This window comes from Paroedura picta, chromosome 6, assembly GCF_049243985.1.
Source record: "Paroedura picta isolate Pp20150507F chromosome 6, Ppicta_v3.0, whole genome shotgun sequence".
In the NCBI taxonomy this organism is placed as follows: domain Eukaryota; kingdom Metazoa; phylum Chordata; class Lepidosauria; order Squamata; family Gekkonidae; genus Paroedura; species Paroedura picta.
In genome coordinates, this window is record NC_135374.1 from 1,288,245 (window position 1) to 1,300,776 (window position 12,532).

Consider the following 12,532-nt stretch of genomic DNA (forward strand, 5'->3'; position numbering starts at 1 on the left):
TCACTACACTCAAGGCCAACCCCGTTAGGGAGGGTCCTCCAGCCTCTGACAGTGATGCTTCTGCACAATTCTTTGCCGACATAAAGGAGGGGTGTGGGGGGGAACATTATAATAAATAATAAAGGCTGACTCATGTTCAATGTGTGGTCTACTAAGACTCCTAGATCCTTTTCGCACATGCTACTGCCAAGACAAGTCTCCCCCATCCTATACTGATGTCTATGATTTTTCCTACCTAAAGGCAGATCTTTACATTTGTCCCTATTGAACTTCATTTTATTCAGTTTAGCCCACTTCTCGATGTTCTCCCATCTGCACCAGGCGAGGCAGCTGGCACCTTATTTCTCAGAGCCAGACCTAGCCAAAGTGATCCATGCGACAGTCACCTCTAGATTAGACTTCTGCAACTCGCTCTACACAGGGCTGCCCTGGAGGCTGCTCTGGAAGCTCCAACTGGTCCAAAATGCAGCAGGTCAAGTCCTTACAGGGACTCAGTGGAGGGCCGATATGACACCTGTGCTCTCCCAGGTGCGCTGGCTCCAGATAACCTTCAAAGGCCTAAACGGTCTTGGATCAGTATATATATGGGGCTGTCTTATACTACCCCAAGAGCATTAAGATCATAATTTAATTTCTGGCGGCTTATAAATGTAACAAAAAATAAACAAACATCTGCACAGGATCCCCATCCCAAAAATAGTGAAACTGGCCTTGATGGGGGCCACAGCTTTTTTGGCCCTGGCCCCAGTTGGAGATCAGGGCCCTTCACCAGTTCTGCACAGCCTGCAAGATAGAGCAATTCCACCAGGGCCCCCAAAAAACCACAATTAATTATTTAATGGTGCACAATTAATTATTTATTAATTGTGCACCATAATAAATAATTAACAAGTTTTACATTATTTTTATTGTTCAGCTCAACTTTTGAGTTCCTACCTGTTAAGGTTCGGTTTTGTTCCTTTTTTGGTTTAGCCTCTAGTACCAAGATCATGTTTTAGTGACAAATATATATATATTATTTATTTTACATTCATAGCCTGACCTTCTCTAGAGGGCAACTTACTAAAAATTTAAAATATACAACAGTTGTTACATAAGTTTTAAAACTGTAAAATTTATACAACCACCAGGTCTGCAATACTAGCCAGAAGACCAACAATTTCATAACTTGAATTCCTTTAGAACTCCTGCCTGTGTGCCTCTTGTGCAGACTTTGGTACCAGTTAATTTGTACCCACGGAAAACACCCAGCCCTGGATATCCTTGCCCCTGGCTACGGGGCAAGACTGAAAGAATTTCTAGGAAAACTTCCACTGATGTCTTCTGCTTGCTCTGATTCACCAAGTCATTTCCTCGGGCAGCACAGCCAGTGAGTGAACTGAGCAATTACCAGAAAGAAACAAGGGACTTCCTTAATTGCCTGCACCAGCCCTCCTTTTAGTGATATTTAAGACCTTACAGCAGGGGAGAAGGCTGCCAGAGGGAAGGTGCCAGCCTGTGCTTTTGTATTCAGATGCAAATCCATGGCCAAATTATACTCCTTAACCTTAGGAGAAGGCAAAGGTAGAGCAAGGCAAAAACCCTCCAGGATCTCTGAGCCTATCTGGCCAGGAAGAAAATTTCCTTCCTGACCCCAAAGTAATGAAACGAATCATAGAGTTGGAAGAGGCCATACAGGCCATCTAGTCCAACCCCCTGCTCAACGCAGGATCAGTCCTAAGCATCCTAAAGCATCAGTCCTAAAGGTAAAGGTAAAGGTATCCCCTGTGCAAGCACCGAGTCATGTCTGACCCTTGGGGTGACGCCCTCTAGCGTTTTCATGGCAGACTCAATACGGGGTGGTTTGCCAGTGCCTTCCCCAGTCATTACCATTTACCCCCCAGCAAGCAAGCTGGGTACTCATTTTACCGACCTCGGAAGGATGGAAGGCTGAGTCAACCTTGAGCCGGCTGCTGGGATTGAACTCCCAGCCTCATGGGCAAAGCTTTCAGATGGCTGCCTTACCACTCTGCGCCACAAGAGGCTCTTTCATCAGTCCTAAGCATCCTAAAACTGGATGCTTTGGAGCTTTTGGCCTCAGTTGGAGAGATGCGGGGCCTGAAGAAGATTGACCAACAGGCAAGACCAACAGGCAAGAGTTGGTGGATGAGGTGAAGGAGGTGGGGACCCTAGGGGGAAGTGACCATGTCCTCATAGAATTCCTTTTGAGATGGGGAGCCAAGGAAGCTTGTAGCCAGACGCGGATGTTGGATTTTCGTAGGGCAAACTTTAATAAACTCAGAGACATGATGAGTGTCATACCATGGACGAGAATGCTGGAAGGGAAGGGAGCATGTGAAGGGTGGGCGCTACTCAATCAAGAGCTATTGCATGCTCAATCAATGACTATTCCAGAAAGACGAAAACACTGCAGGAGCTCTAAGAAGCCTATTTGGATGAACAGAGAACTTCAAGAGGAACTAAGAAAGAAAAGGAAAATGTTCAGGAAATGGAGGGAAGGACAGAGCTCTAAAGAAGAGTACCTACAGGTTACTAGGCACTGTAGATCAATCATCAGAAAGGCCAAAGCTGAGAGTGAGCTAAGATTGGCCAGGGAAGCCCATTGTAACAAGAAAAGATTTTTCAGTTACGTGAGGAGCAAACGTAAAGTAAAGGAGGCAATAGGCCCGCTGTTGGGTGCGGATGGACAAACTCTAACGAAAGATGCAGAGAAAGCAGAAAGGCTTAGTGCCTATTTTACATCTGTTTTTTCCCACAGGTCTAAGTGTTTAGGCACATCTAGAGATGGCTGTAGCCAAAGGATAGTGTCTGGGTGGCAGGTTAACATGGATAGAGAGGTGGTCGAGAGGCATTTAGCTGCACTGGATGAGTTCAAATCCCCTGGTCCAGATGAAATGCACCCGAGAGTACTCAAAGAACTTTCCAGAGAACTTGCACAGCCCTTGTCAATCATCTTCGGAACCTCTTTAAGGACTGGAGATGTCCCGGAGGACTGGAAAAGAGCAAACGTTATTCCGATCTTCAAAAAAGGGAGGAAGGATGACCCGGGAAACTACAGACCAGTGAGTCTGACCTCTGTTGTGGGGAAGATAATGGAGCAGATATTAAAGGGAGCGATCTGCAAACATCTGGAGGACAATTTGGTGATCCAAGGAAGTCAGCATGGATTTGTCTCCAACAGGTCCTGCCAGACCAACCTAGTTTCCTTTTTTGACCAAGTAACAGGTTTGCTGGATCGGGGAAATTTGGTTGATGTCATTTACTTGGATTTTAGTAAAGCTTTTGACAAGGTTCCCCATGATGTTCTGATGGATAAGTTGAAGGACTGCAATCTGGATTTTCAGATCGTTAGGTGGATAGGGAATTGGTTAGAGAACCGCACTCAAAAAGTTGTTGTCAATGGTGTTTCATCAGACTGGAGAGAGGTGAGTAGCGGGGTACCTCAGGGTTCGGTGCTCGGCCCGGTACTTTTTAACATATTTATTAATGATCTAGATGAGGGGGTGGAGGGACTACTCATCAAGTTTGCAGATGACACCAAATTGGGAGGACTGGCAAATACTCCGGAAGATAGAGACAGAGTTCAACGAGATCTGAACACAATGGAAAAATGGGCAAATGAGAACAAGATGCAATTTAATAAAGATAAGTGTAAAGTTCTGCATCTGGGTCAGAAAAATGAAAAGCATGCCTACTGGATGGGGGATACGCTTCTAGGTAGCACTGTGTGTGAACGAGACCTTGGGGTACTTGTGGATTGTAAACTAAACATGAGCAGGCAGTGTGATGCAGCGGTAAAAAAGGCAAATGCCATTTTGGGCTGTATCAACAGAGGCATCACATCAAAATCACAAGATGTCATAGTCCCATTGTATACGGCACTGGTCAGACCACACCTGGAGTACTGTGTGCAGTTCTGGAGGCCTCACTTCAAGAAGGACATTGATAAAATTGAAAGGGTACAGAGGAGAGCGACGAAGATGATCTGGGGCCAAGGGACCAAGCCCTATGAAGATAGGTTGAGGGACTTGGGAATGTTCAGCCTGGAGAAAAGGAGGTTGAGAGGGGACATGATAGCCCTCTTTAAGTATTTGAAAGGTTGTCACTTGGAGGAGGGCAGGATGCTGTTTCTGCTGGCTGCAGAGGAAAGGACACGCAGTAATGGGTTTAAACTTCAAGTACAACGATATAGGCTAGATATCAGGAAAAAGTTTTTCTCAGTCAGAGTCGTTCAGCAGTGGAATAGGCTGCCTAAGGAGGTGGTGAGTGCCCCCTCACTGGAAGTCTTCAAGCAAAGGTTGGATACACACTTTTCTTGGATGCTTTAGGATGCTTAGGGCTAATCCTGCGTTGAGCAGGGGGTTGGACTAGATGGCCTGTATGGCCCCTTCCAACTCTATGATTCTATGATTCTATGATTCTATGACATAAATACAACTGGTCGAAAATTAGCTAATGGCAATTTGCAATTTACATTGAAAGAGAATTACACCGCTGTGGACAGACGGATTGAAGAATAAAAGATTCTAGCAATGGACCTTTCGTTACCACAATTTATTACACTGGTGTCAACAGTACAGGGTCTTTTTTGATTTACATTGCGGTCCGCACTGAACTTTCCTATTTGCCGACTAAATTCTCAGGATCGGCACAGCTCTGAAGTGACCATCCAGCCTCTGCTTCAAAACTCCTAAAGGAGGAAAGCCCCCATATCTCCAGAGGAAACCTGTTCCACTGAGGAGCCACTTTGCCAGGAAATTGTTCCTAACTTCTACGCAAAAACTCTTCATTTAACATCAATCCACTGGCTCCATGAAAGCAGTGGTTCTCAGCCCGGGGGCCAGGACCCCTTTGGGGTTGAACGGCCCTTTCACAGGGCCAGCAGCTTGGCCCTACCCCCTGCTTCTGGTGGCCAAGGCCAGTGGGGATCGGAAAGCTTTCCTGCTCTTATCCAGCCAGATTTGGTGAGGCGTGAATAAGCCCCCTAGGGAAAGCCTAAACCACACAGCACAAAGAGCAGGGAGGGAAGGACAAGAGGCCTCTCCACTCTTGGGGTTACCGAGAGTAAGGCGGGGGGATACGTTACCCAGGCAAGAAGGGCCGCAGCTCGTGTGTCGTGAACAGACATCTTGGCGCTTTACCAGGTTACCTCCCAGACCTACAAATGTCAAAAGAAAAATTGAAAACCATGAGATAAACAGATTGTCCACCCCCAAGATGACACCCTCCCCATTAGCCAGAGAGAGAGAAAGAGAGAAATACAAGGACTCCGTCCTCTGGAGAGTTTGCATTCCAAGTTCTGCTGCAGATGGAAAAGACGGGCTGCCACTCGAAGCACAAAGCACAAGAGTTGCTTTCGCGACAGCCAACCAACCAGGGATGTCGTTTTGTATCCCGGCTGCATTGAACACGGAGCACCCGGGAGTGGGTTTCCATGCCGGTCTTAGGCCTACCAAGCCACTACCATGGGCATTCACAGAAAGAACCACCTTATACTGATCCAGAAAACGCAGCAGTTATTTGGGTTCCAGAGGGAGCTAAGGACCTTGGATATGCTAGACAATGAGTATGCAATCCTGCCTTCATACACATATTAAAATGAGATATGTAATATCAAACACGACCCCTCCAAAAAAACTTTAGGATGGTTAGGGCTGATCCTGCGTTGAGCAGGGGGTTGGACTAGATGGCCTGTATGGCCCCTTCCAACTCTATGATTCTGTGATTCTATGAAAACAAAAACCAAAGCAGGAGCTTTCTATTACTCACGACCATAGTCCAGACTTCTGCATCCAACAGCCCACCGGCCCTTTCTGCTGCACAATTTAGAACTGTACTGACTTTTCTTCCCTTTGACTGTGAAAAGTAAGCAGTTGCTGGACCCATTCTACAGGTGCAAATATGGAGTGGTGTCTCTGTCACTCCACTTGAACGAGGCTTGAGTCCAGGGGCATCTTTAAGACCAATAAAGTGTTATTCAAGGCATACACTTTTGTGTGCATCCATACCTCTTCAGATACCGAGGAAGAGCTGCTTTTTATTCCGTGCTTTTCACTACCTGAGGGAGTCTCAAAACAGCTCACAATCACCTTTCCTCCCTCTGTGGTAGCTGAGAGCTTTGAGAGAATTGTAAATAGCCCAAGGTCACCCAGTTGGCTGCATGTGGAGGAATGGGGGATCAAACCTGGCTCTCCAGATTAGTGGTGTCCCTCTTAACCACTGCACCACACTGCTCACGGAAGCTCATCCCTTGAATAAAAATTTGTCTTCGAGGTGCCCCTGGACTCACAATTTGTTCTGTGGCTTCAGACCAACACGACTGCCCCCCGGAATCAGTCACCACACTTGTTTGCCAGGAGGAGAGTGCCAAGGCTTGTGCCAGCGGGGACTGCAAGCAGAACACATGGCTGAGAATCAAGGCCTCCCCACCACCTCCTGCCTGATCCCTTCTAGCTGGAGACTGAACCAGGGACCTTCTGCGGGCCAACTAGAGGCTCTGATGCTGGGGGTTGAACCAGGGACCTTCTATACACCAAGGAAATGTCCCTTCCCTGAGCCACAGTCCCTTCCCCCAAGTCTGACAGCAGCCTTCGCTCTACCCCTCTCTGTTGTAGCCCCTGCTTTTTGGAACGCCCTGCCTGATGCGATCAGGAATGCTCTCTCTTTCCTGTCATTTCACAAAACACTTAAAATAAAAATTCTCAGGACTTATCAAGGGAATGAGGTTTATGTCTGTGATATGTAAGGCAGCTTTCATTGCACACTGCATATATCCTGCATTGCTCTCTGTAGTGCAGCTGCATTAGAATCATTGATTTGGAAGGGACTTCCAGTGTCATCTAGTCCTCCCCCCTGCAGAATGCAAGAAATTCACAACTACCTGCCCTCCCACAGTGACCTCAATTCCAGGCCCAGGTGATGCCCCCCCCCCCAAAAGCCAGAATCTCTGGTCAGTCTGACCTGGAGTAAATTTGCTTCCTGACCCCGAAGTGGCATTTCCCTGGGCACATATTACACTGCTTATTGCACGTCATATACTGTTCCCGTTGCATTTTTCTTGTAATCCTGCTTTACTGTCTGTACCTATGGTGCGTTAGAGCATTGTTCTCCCACTTCACTGCACAGTTGCCTCTATGAACTAGCCTGTTCTGAGCACATTATTTTAAAATTGTAATCCACCATAAGTCTCAGAGACAAAGGCAGAGTCTAAATGAACCAACAGGAGCGAAATACACAAAAGCAGCAGCTCTAATGAGGCTGGAGTTCCTCAAGATTTGGGTGGGTTCCCCAGCATACCCCCCCCAAATGAAAAGATTAAGAAAACAGCACGATGAGGCTTGAGGGCCATGCACACCAAATGCACAGAGAAGGTTGGAAGCCACTGAGAATTCAATAAAAGAAAAAGGATGGGCGGGGGGAGGGGGGATTAGGCCGCTGAAGCCCCCTCCCCACCACCCAGGGGAGTTTACAGAACTGGAGATTACCCCCTCCCTCCTTCCACAAATCCTTGCAGGGCCCACCTGGCTGTATCTAATAGGGAGCTTGGAGGTTCCCTGTTTATCAGCAGAGGGGTGAGATAAGTATCCCCCCAGGCAAGGGAAGGTTTCCTGTCTGAACACTCCTCAGGTAAGTACAAAAGGATTACTTTGTGTCTGTCCTTAAAAGGAAAGGATGTCCCCTCTCAAAAATGGAGTGCAACATGGACTAAGCAACTGCATCCATTTCCGGGAGGCACAGAACGCTGAGTGACGCTTGAGACAGATGAACCCCCTTTTCTGTGTAAAAAACCCACTAATTTTTTCTGAGAATCACCAGAAAAGCCATTCTTCCAACATGGGGGAGGTCACTTAAGTATCACAAAATCTGATGTACAACTTGCTACCTGAACATGATGAGGGTATTAGGACTGGGGGGAAGAACGATTCCCTGACCCTAATCACCCCCTCCCCCAATCCAGGATGCCTCTAACCCACCTCTGAACATGCTATGTTATGTTATGATTGTTACCTGACAGATTGTTATAGTGTTCTCTGTCATTTTATACAACAGTCTATGTAAACCGCCCAGAGCCGTAGGGAAGGGCGGCATAAAAACCCAAACAAACAAACAACAAATAGGGGCTCTAACCACTCCAACGGAGAGCCAGGGTGGTAGATAAGCATTTCTGGAACAGGCCGGTTCTAATCCCCATTTGAGCCATGGAAGCCTGCTGGGTGACTTTGGGCCAGTCAGCCTAGCCTACCTCACAGGGTTGTTGTGAGGATAGAATGGAGGTGAAAAGGATGTCAGGTACTGGTGGGCCCCACTGGGGAAAAGGGTGGAGTATACACGGATTAAATAAATTATTCTTATGATCTAAGGTTCTTATGTGCCCTCTGGCCCAGCTGGTACGGAGCTTTGGGCTGGGCTGCCACCAGTATGCTGATGACACCCAGCTCTATCTCCTCATGGAAGGCCGGCCTGGACTCCCCCCCCCCCCGGAACCATTTGCCAGATGTTTGGAAGCAGTGACCGAATGGTTCGAGCAGAGTCGCCTGAGGTCCTGTGGCTGGGGGGAAGGGGGCAGGACCAGACAGCGCACTTACCCGCCCTGGGAGGGATGCAACTTACCATCGCGCCCCAGGCCAGGAATCTGGGGGTGACCATTGATGCCTCCCTGACCATGGAGGCTCAGGTCAAGAGAATAGCGGGCCAGGCGTTTTTCTATCTCCACCAGGCCCGGCTACTAGCGCCCTACCTGTCCCCTGACCACTTGGCTAGTGATCCATGCGACAGTCACCTCCAGAATAGATTTCTGTAACTCGCTCTGCGCCGGCCTGCCCTTGTGCCTGACCCGGACACTTCAGCTGGTGCAAAACGCGGCTGCTCGGGTCCTCACCGGCACACCTTGGAGGGCCCACATCCAGCAGCTGCTGAGACAGCTGCACTGGTTGCCAATTGCTGCCCGAATCCAGTTCAAGGCGAGTTGGGACCCACATACCTGAGGGACCGTCTGTTGCCCTATGCCCCCCACAGGGCTCTACGCTCTGCAGGGAGAATCCCCTAGTCGTTCCCGGCCCTAGAGAAGCGCTCCTGGCCTCGACTAGGGCCAGGGCCTTTTCGGTCCTGGCCCCTACCTGGTGGAATGAGCTCCCGGGAGAGCTGCGGGCCCTGTGGGATCTTTCAACGTTCCGCAGGGCCTGCAAAACGGAGCTCTTCCGCCAGGTTTTTGGTTGAGGCCGAGGCCAGCGAATGAGAGCCAGCATTCCCCCCCCCCCCCCGGACCTAGTAGGTTAGATCCCCCCCCCTCCTCCCTGCCGCTCTGATAGCAGGGGTGGGAATAATGAGAGCTTCCGCCATGTTGGGATTGTTTTAAAGTCTTTTAATGGGTATTTTAATGGGGATTGGACTGCTGTGACCCACCACGAGCCTACAGGGAGTGGCGGGAAAACAATCAATCAATCAATCAATCATCATCTGTACATAAACCAGTGTTATAAAAAGTGCCACAGGTCACCCACCATTCATAAAGGAAACAAAGAAGTTTAAAATCTTGTCCTCAACGGGGCAGGGTTGTACAATGTTTTCACAGACTAGTACTAGAAACTCTTCCAAAAACCATAGATTCAAAGTCAGGGATCTTAGTTCTTTGCCAAACTCAGTTTCCACAGAAAACAAGCCATCCTCCAAGCACCCTGAAACCACACCCTGCCCCTACGTTTAAATCAGTTCACATCCCTATTTATTTTCAACACTTTTCAATTGTTTGGCTTCCCCGTTAGTCCCCGAGAGCTCCGGAAAGCATGAGTGGCACAAGCAAGTTCAAAGGCAGGGCCGGAGCGATGAGGATCCATCCCACACTCAACCAACCAGGTGCTTCCCGTGAGCAGCACACTGCCCTGAACGAGGAGGGACCGCCTGACAAACTTGTTGGGGGTCTCAGCTGCTTCTGGGCTTTAATCCCGCTGTTAAAGACTAACAACACTTATCACAATAGGAGCTCTTGTGCATCACAGCGTCCACGCATCTTGGAGACTGGCTATTTGGCATCCCAGAGAATACTGTTGTCCAGGGGTAGTCAAACTGCGGCCCTCCAGATGTCCATGGACTACAATTCCCAGGAGCCCCTGCCAGCGAACGCTGGCAGGGGCTCCTGGGAATTGTAGTCCATGGACATCTGGAGGGCCGCAGTTTGACTACCCCTGCTGTTGTCAGTGCTGTGGCATTCACTTCTGGTCTTAGAGTCAGAGTGCAACGTATTGGGGTGTAAGCTTTGGAGAGTCACGGTTTCTTACGCCCTCACCAAGCAAGGTGCTTAAGCTACAGGATTTGCAACTTGGTCCAACCCCTGCACCCATCACTACCAACCAGGAAACAGTCCAGTTGTTTGGAGCAGCAGTGTGTTAACCCAGCCAAAAGGGTGTTGGAGCTCACTGGTAGAGCCTCTGCTTGGCAGACAGGAGGCCCCAGGTTCAATCCCCAGCATCTCCACTTAATAGGACCAGGCAGGAGGGGAGGGGAACGACTTCCTCGGTCTTCAGACCCTGGAGATCGGCTGCCAGTCGGAGGGGTCTGACTCAGTAGAAGGCAGCTTCATGTGTTCAAAGGCATTAAGAAACCCAGCCTGGTGCCCAGTGCATCCTCCTGCTCACAACTGTACTATTTTCAAAGAAAGCTTTCCCCTGTGGGGACTAGGGATCTGGCTGTTTCATCGGGAGCAAGCAGTTCACATGGAAAAGGGACTCGTCCTATTGAATTTCACTTTGTCCCTTTCCAGGCTGGGAATCAACTCAGTTCAGTCCAAAACAAGTTAAAATCATGACCAGAGAGAGGTTCTTGCACCGCACTAGAGCTGCCAAAATAGACTGGCTGTTCCGTAAGGACCCATCCCTAGAGCAGGGGCTTCTAATCTGGTGAGCCCGGCTGGATTCCCTTCTCCTCCACATGCAGCCAGCCGGGTGACTCTGGGCCTGTCACAGTCCTGATAATGCTGTTCTCACAGAGCAGTCCTGTCCGAGCTCTCTCAGCCCCACCTCCCTCCCAGGGTGTCTGTTGTGCGGAGAGGAAAGGAAGGTGATTGGAAGCCGCTCTGAGACTCCTTCGTGCAGTGAAAAGTGGGAGATAAAAACCAACAACTCTTCTTCCTTTTCTAATCAGAGGAGAAATAGGAGTGCTGGCAAAACCCTGCCTGCACCACACTCCTTTTCTGCGCTTCTACATAAAAACTGGTTAAGGAACTCTGCTGAAGGTGTTCTAATGAGACTCAGAATGCAAGCCTCTTTGGGGCGAGGTGCTTTCTCCTGGTTCGTCAGCCCAGCAGCACTGAACCTGCCCTCCATCCCCAAGCCCAGAATATGAACTTTGGCTCTCCTTAACCCTGGCCAGAAGCCAAGAAAGGCCCGGCCTCCCCTGGGAGACCGGCCACACCTCAGGACTCAGCGGGGTGAAGAGAGGAGATGAACTGGAAGAGGCCACCCCGCCAGCTGGGCCCTGCGAACACCAGGGGCAGCATCCTAAAGTGCTTTGCACATGGAGAGGTGGCACTTAGTGGAACCAAAGGCACAGTGCAGCACACCCACTGCACACACCGCACTTCTTCACACATTCTCCAATATCAGCACACACGGGAAGTGACCAACTGCTCACCCTCAGGAAGGGAAGGCTGCCGGTGGACTGCCGGTTTGTTATAACGAAGCCCCTCCAGCATTTGCCTCTCGGGAGATTCATGCCAAGTATTTAAAAGGCTGCCATACAGAGGATGGAGCAGAGTTGTTCTCTCTCTCTCCCAAAATGTTAGAACTCGAGGGCATCAAGTGAAGCTGAAGGGCAGGAAGTTCAGGCCGGACAAAAGGAAATACTAATTTACACAGAGAGTGATTCAAAGGTGGGATCTGCTATCAGAGGGTGCAGAGATGGCCACAGGGACAAACTCTAAATGCCACGCCACCCCAACCCTGCAGGGCCTAACCTCCTGTTGATGCTAGTCTTCCTGTCGCATGCAAGGAGCTCAGGATATGTTTATGGGTCTTTGGCTCTCTCAGCAAGCTGAACCTCAAACTGAACCCCAATACTTGGGCCCTTCAAGCAGCTCTGAAGGGGAGGGGAAGAGGCCACCCTGTCATATCGTCCTACTTCTCAGTCACTCATAGCCGGGACCACCAACTCTCCACAGGACCTCAGGGGGAGCAACTGTTCCTTCCTGTGGCTATCAGAGAACAGCTGTCAAGGGGCAAACAAACGTGTTTTTGAGCTGTTTCCCTGCCTCTATAGCCAGGCTGGCAAGTGAGCGGTCTGAGTTGATAGAGATTCAAACAAACTCATTTCTGAAGGGCAGTTTTAGGATCCCCCAGAACAGAATCTTATCCTGACCAGCCCAGAATGCCTCTTTGCAACATACAAAGGATGAAAAGCAATTCCCTCTCTTTAAAGCACAGCAAGCCCCCTTGGAGAGTTCTGCTACTTCACTAAACAATTTCTAAACCAGGCGAGGTGCCCGTGGGTGCCGATGGGAGCCCGCTGACAACCTTCATGGCACCCACCAAACATTTTTAGA

At 49.3% G+C, this 12,532-nt stretch overlaps 1 protein-coding gene across 5 annotated transcripts in view; it reads right to left on the reverse strand.

Moving 5' to 3' along the window:
- NUMA1 (nuclear mitotic apparatus protein 1) overlaps positions 1–12,532 on the reverse strand; it is a 66,583-nt gene that overhangs the window by 36,637 nt on the left and 17,414 nt on the right. For 4 of the 5 annotated variants that reach the window (XM_077341122.1, XM_077341121.1, XM_077341117.1 and 1 more), the window contains one exon: positions 5,087–5,158. In XM_077341122.1, the coding sequence (XP_077197237.1) occupies positions 5,087–5,128 (42 nt within the window). In that variant the 5' untranslated portion in view covers positions 5,129–5,158. Of the gene's footprint in view, positions 1–5,086; positions 5,160–12,532 lie in introns of all 5 variants that reach the window. The other variant, XM_077341119.1, reaches the window with a different exon arrangement.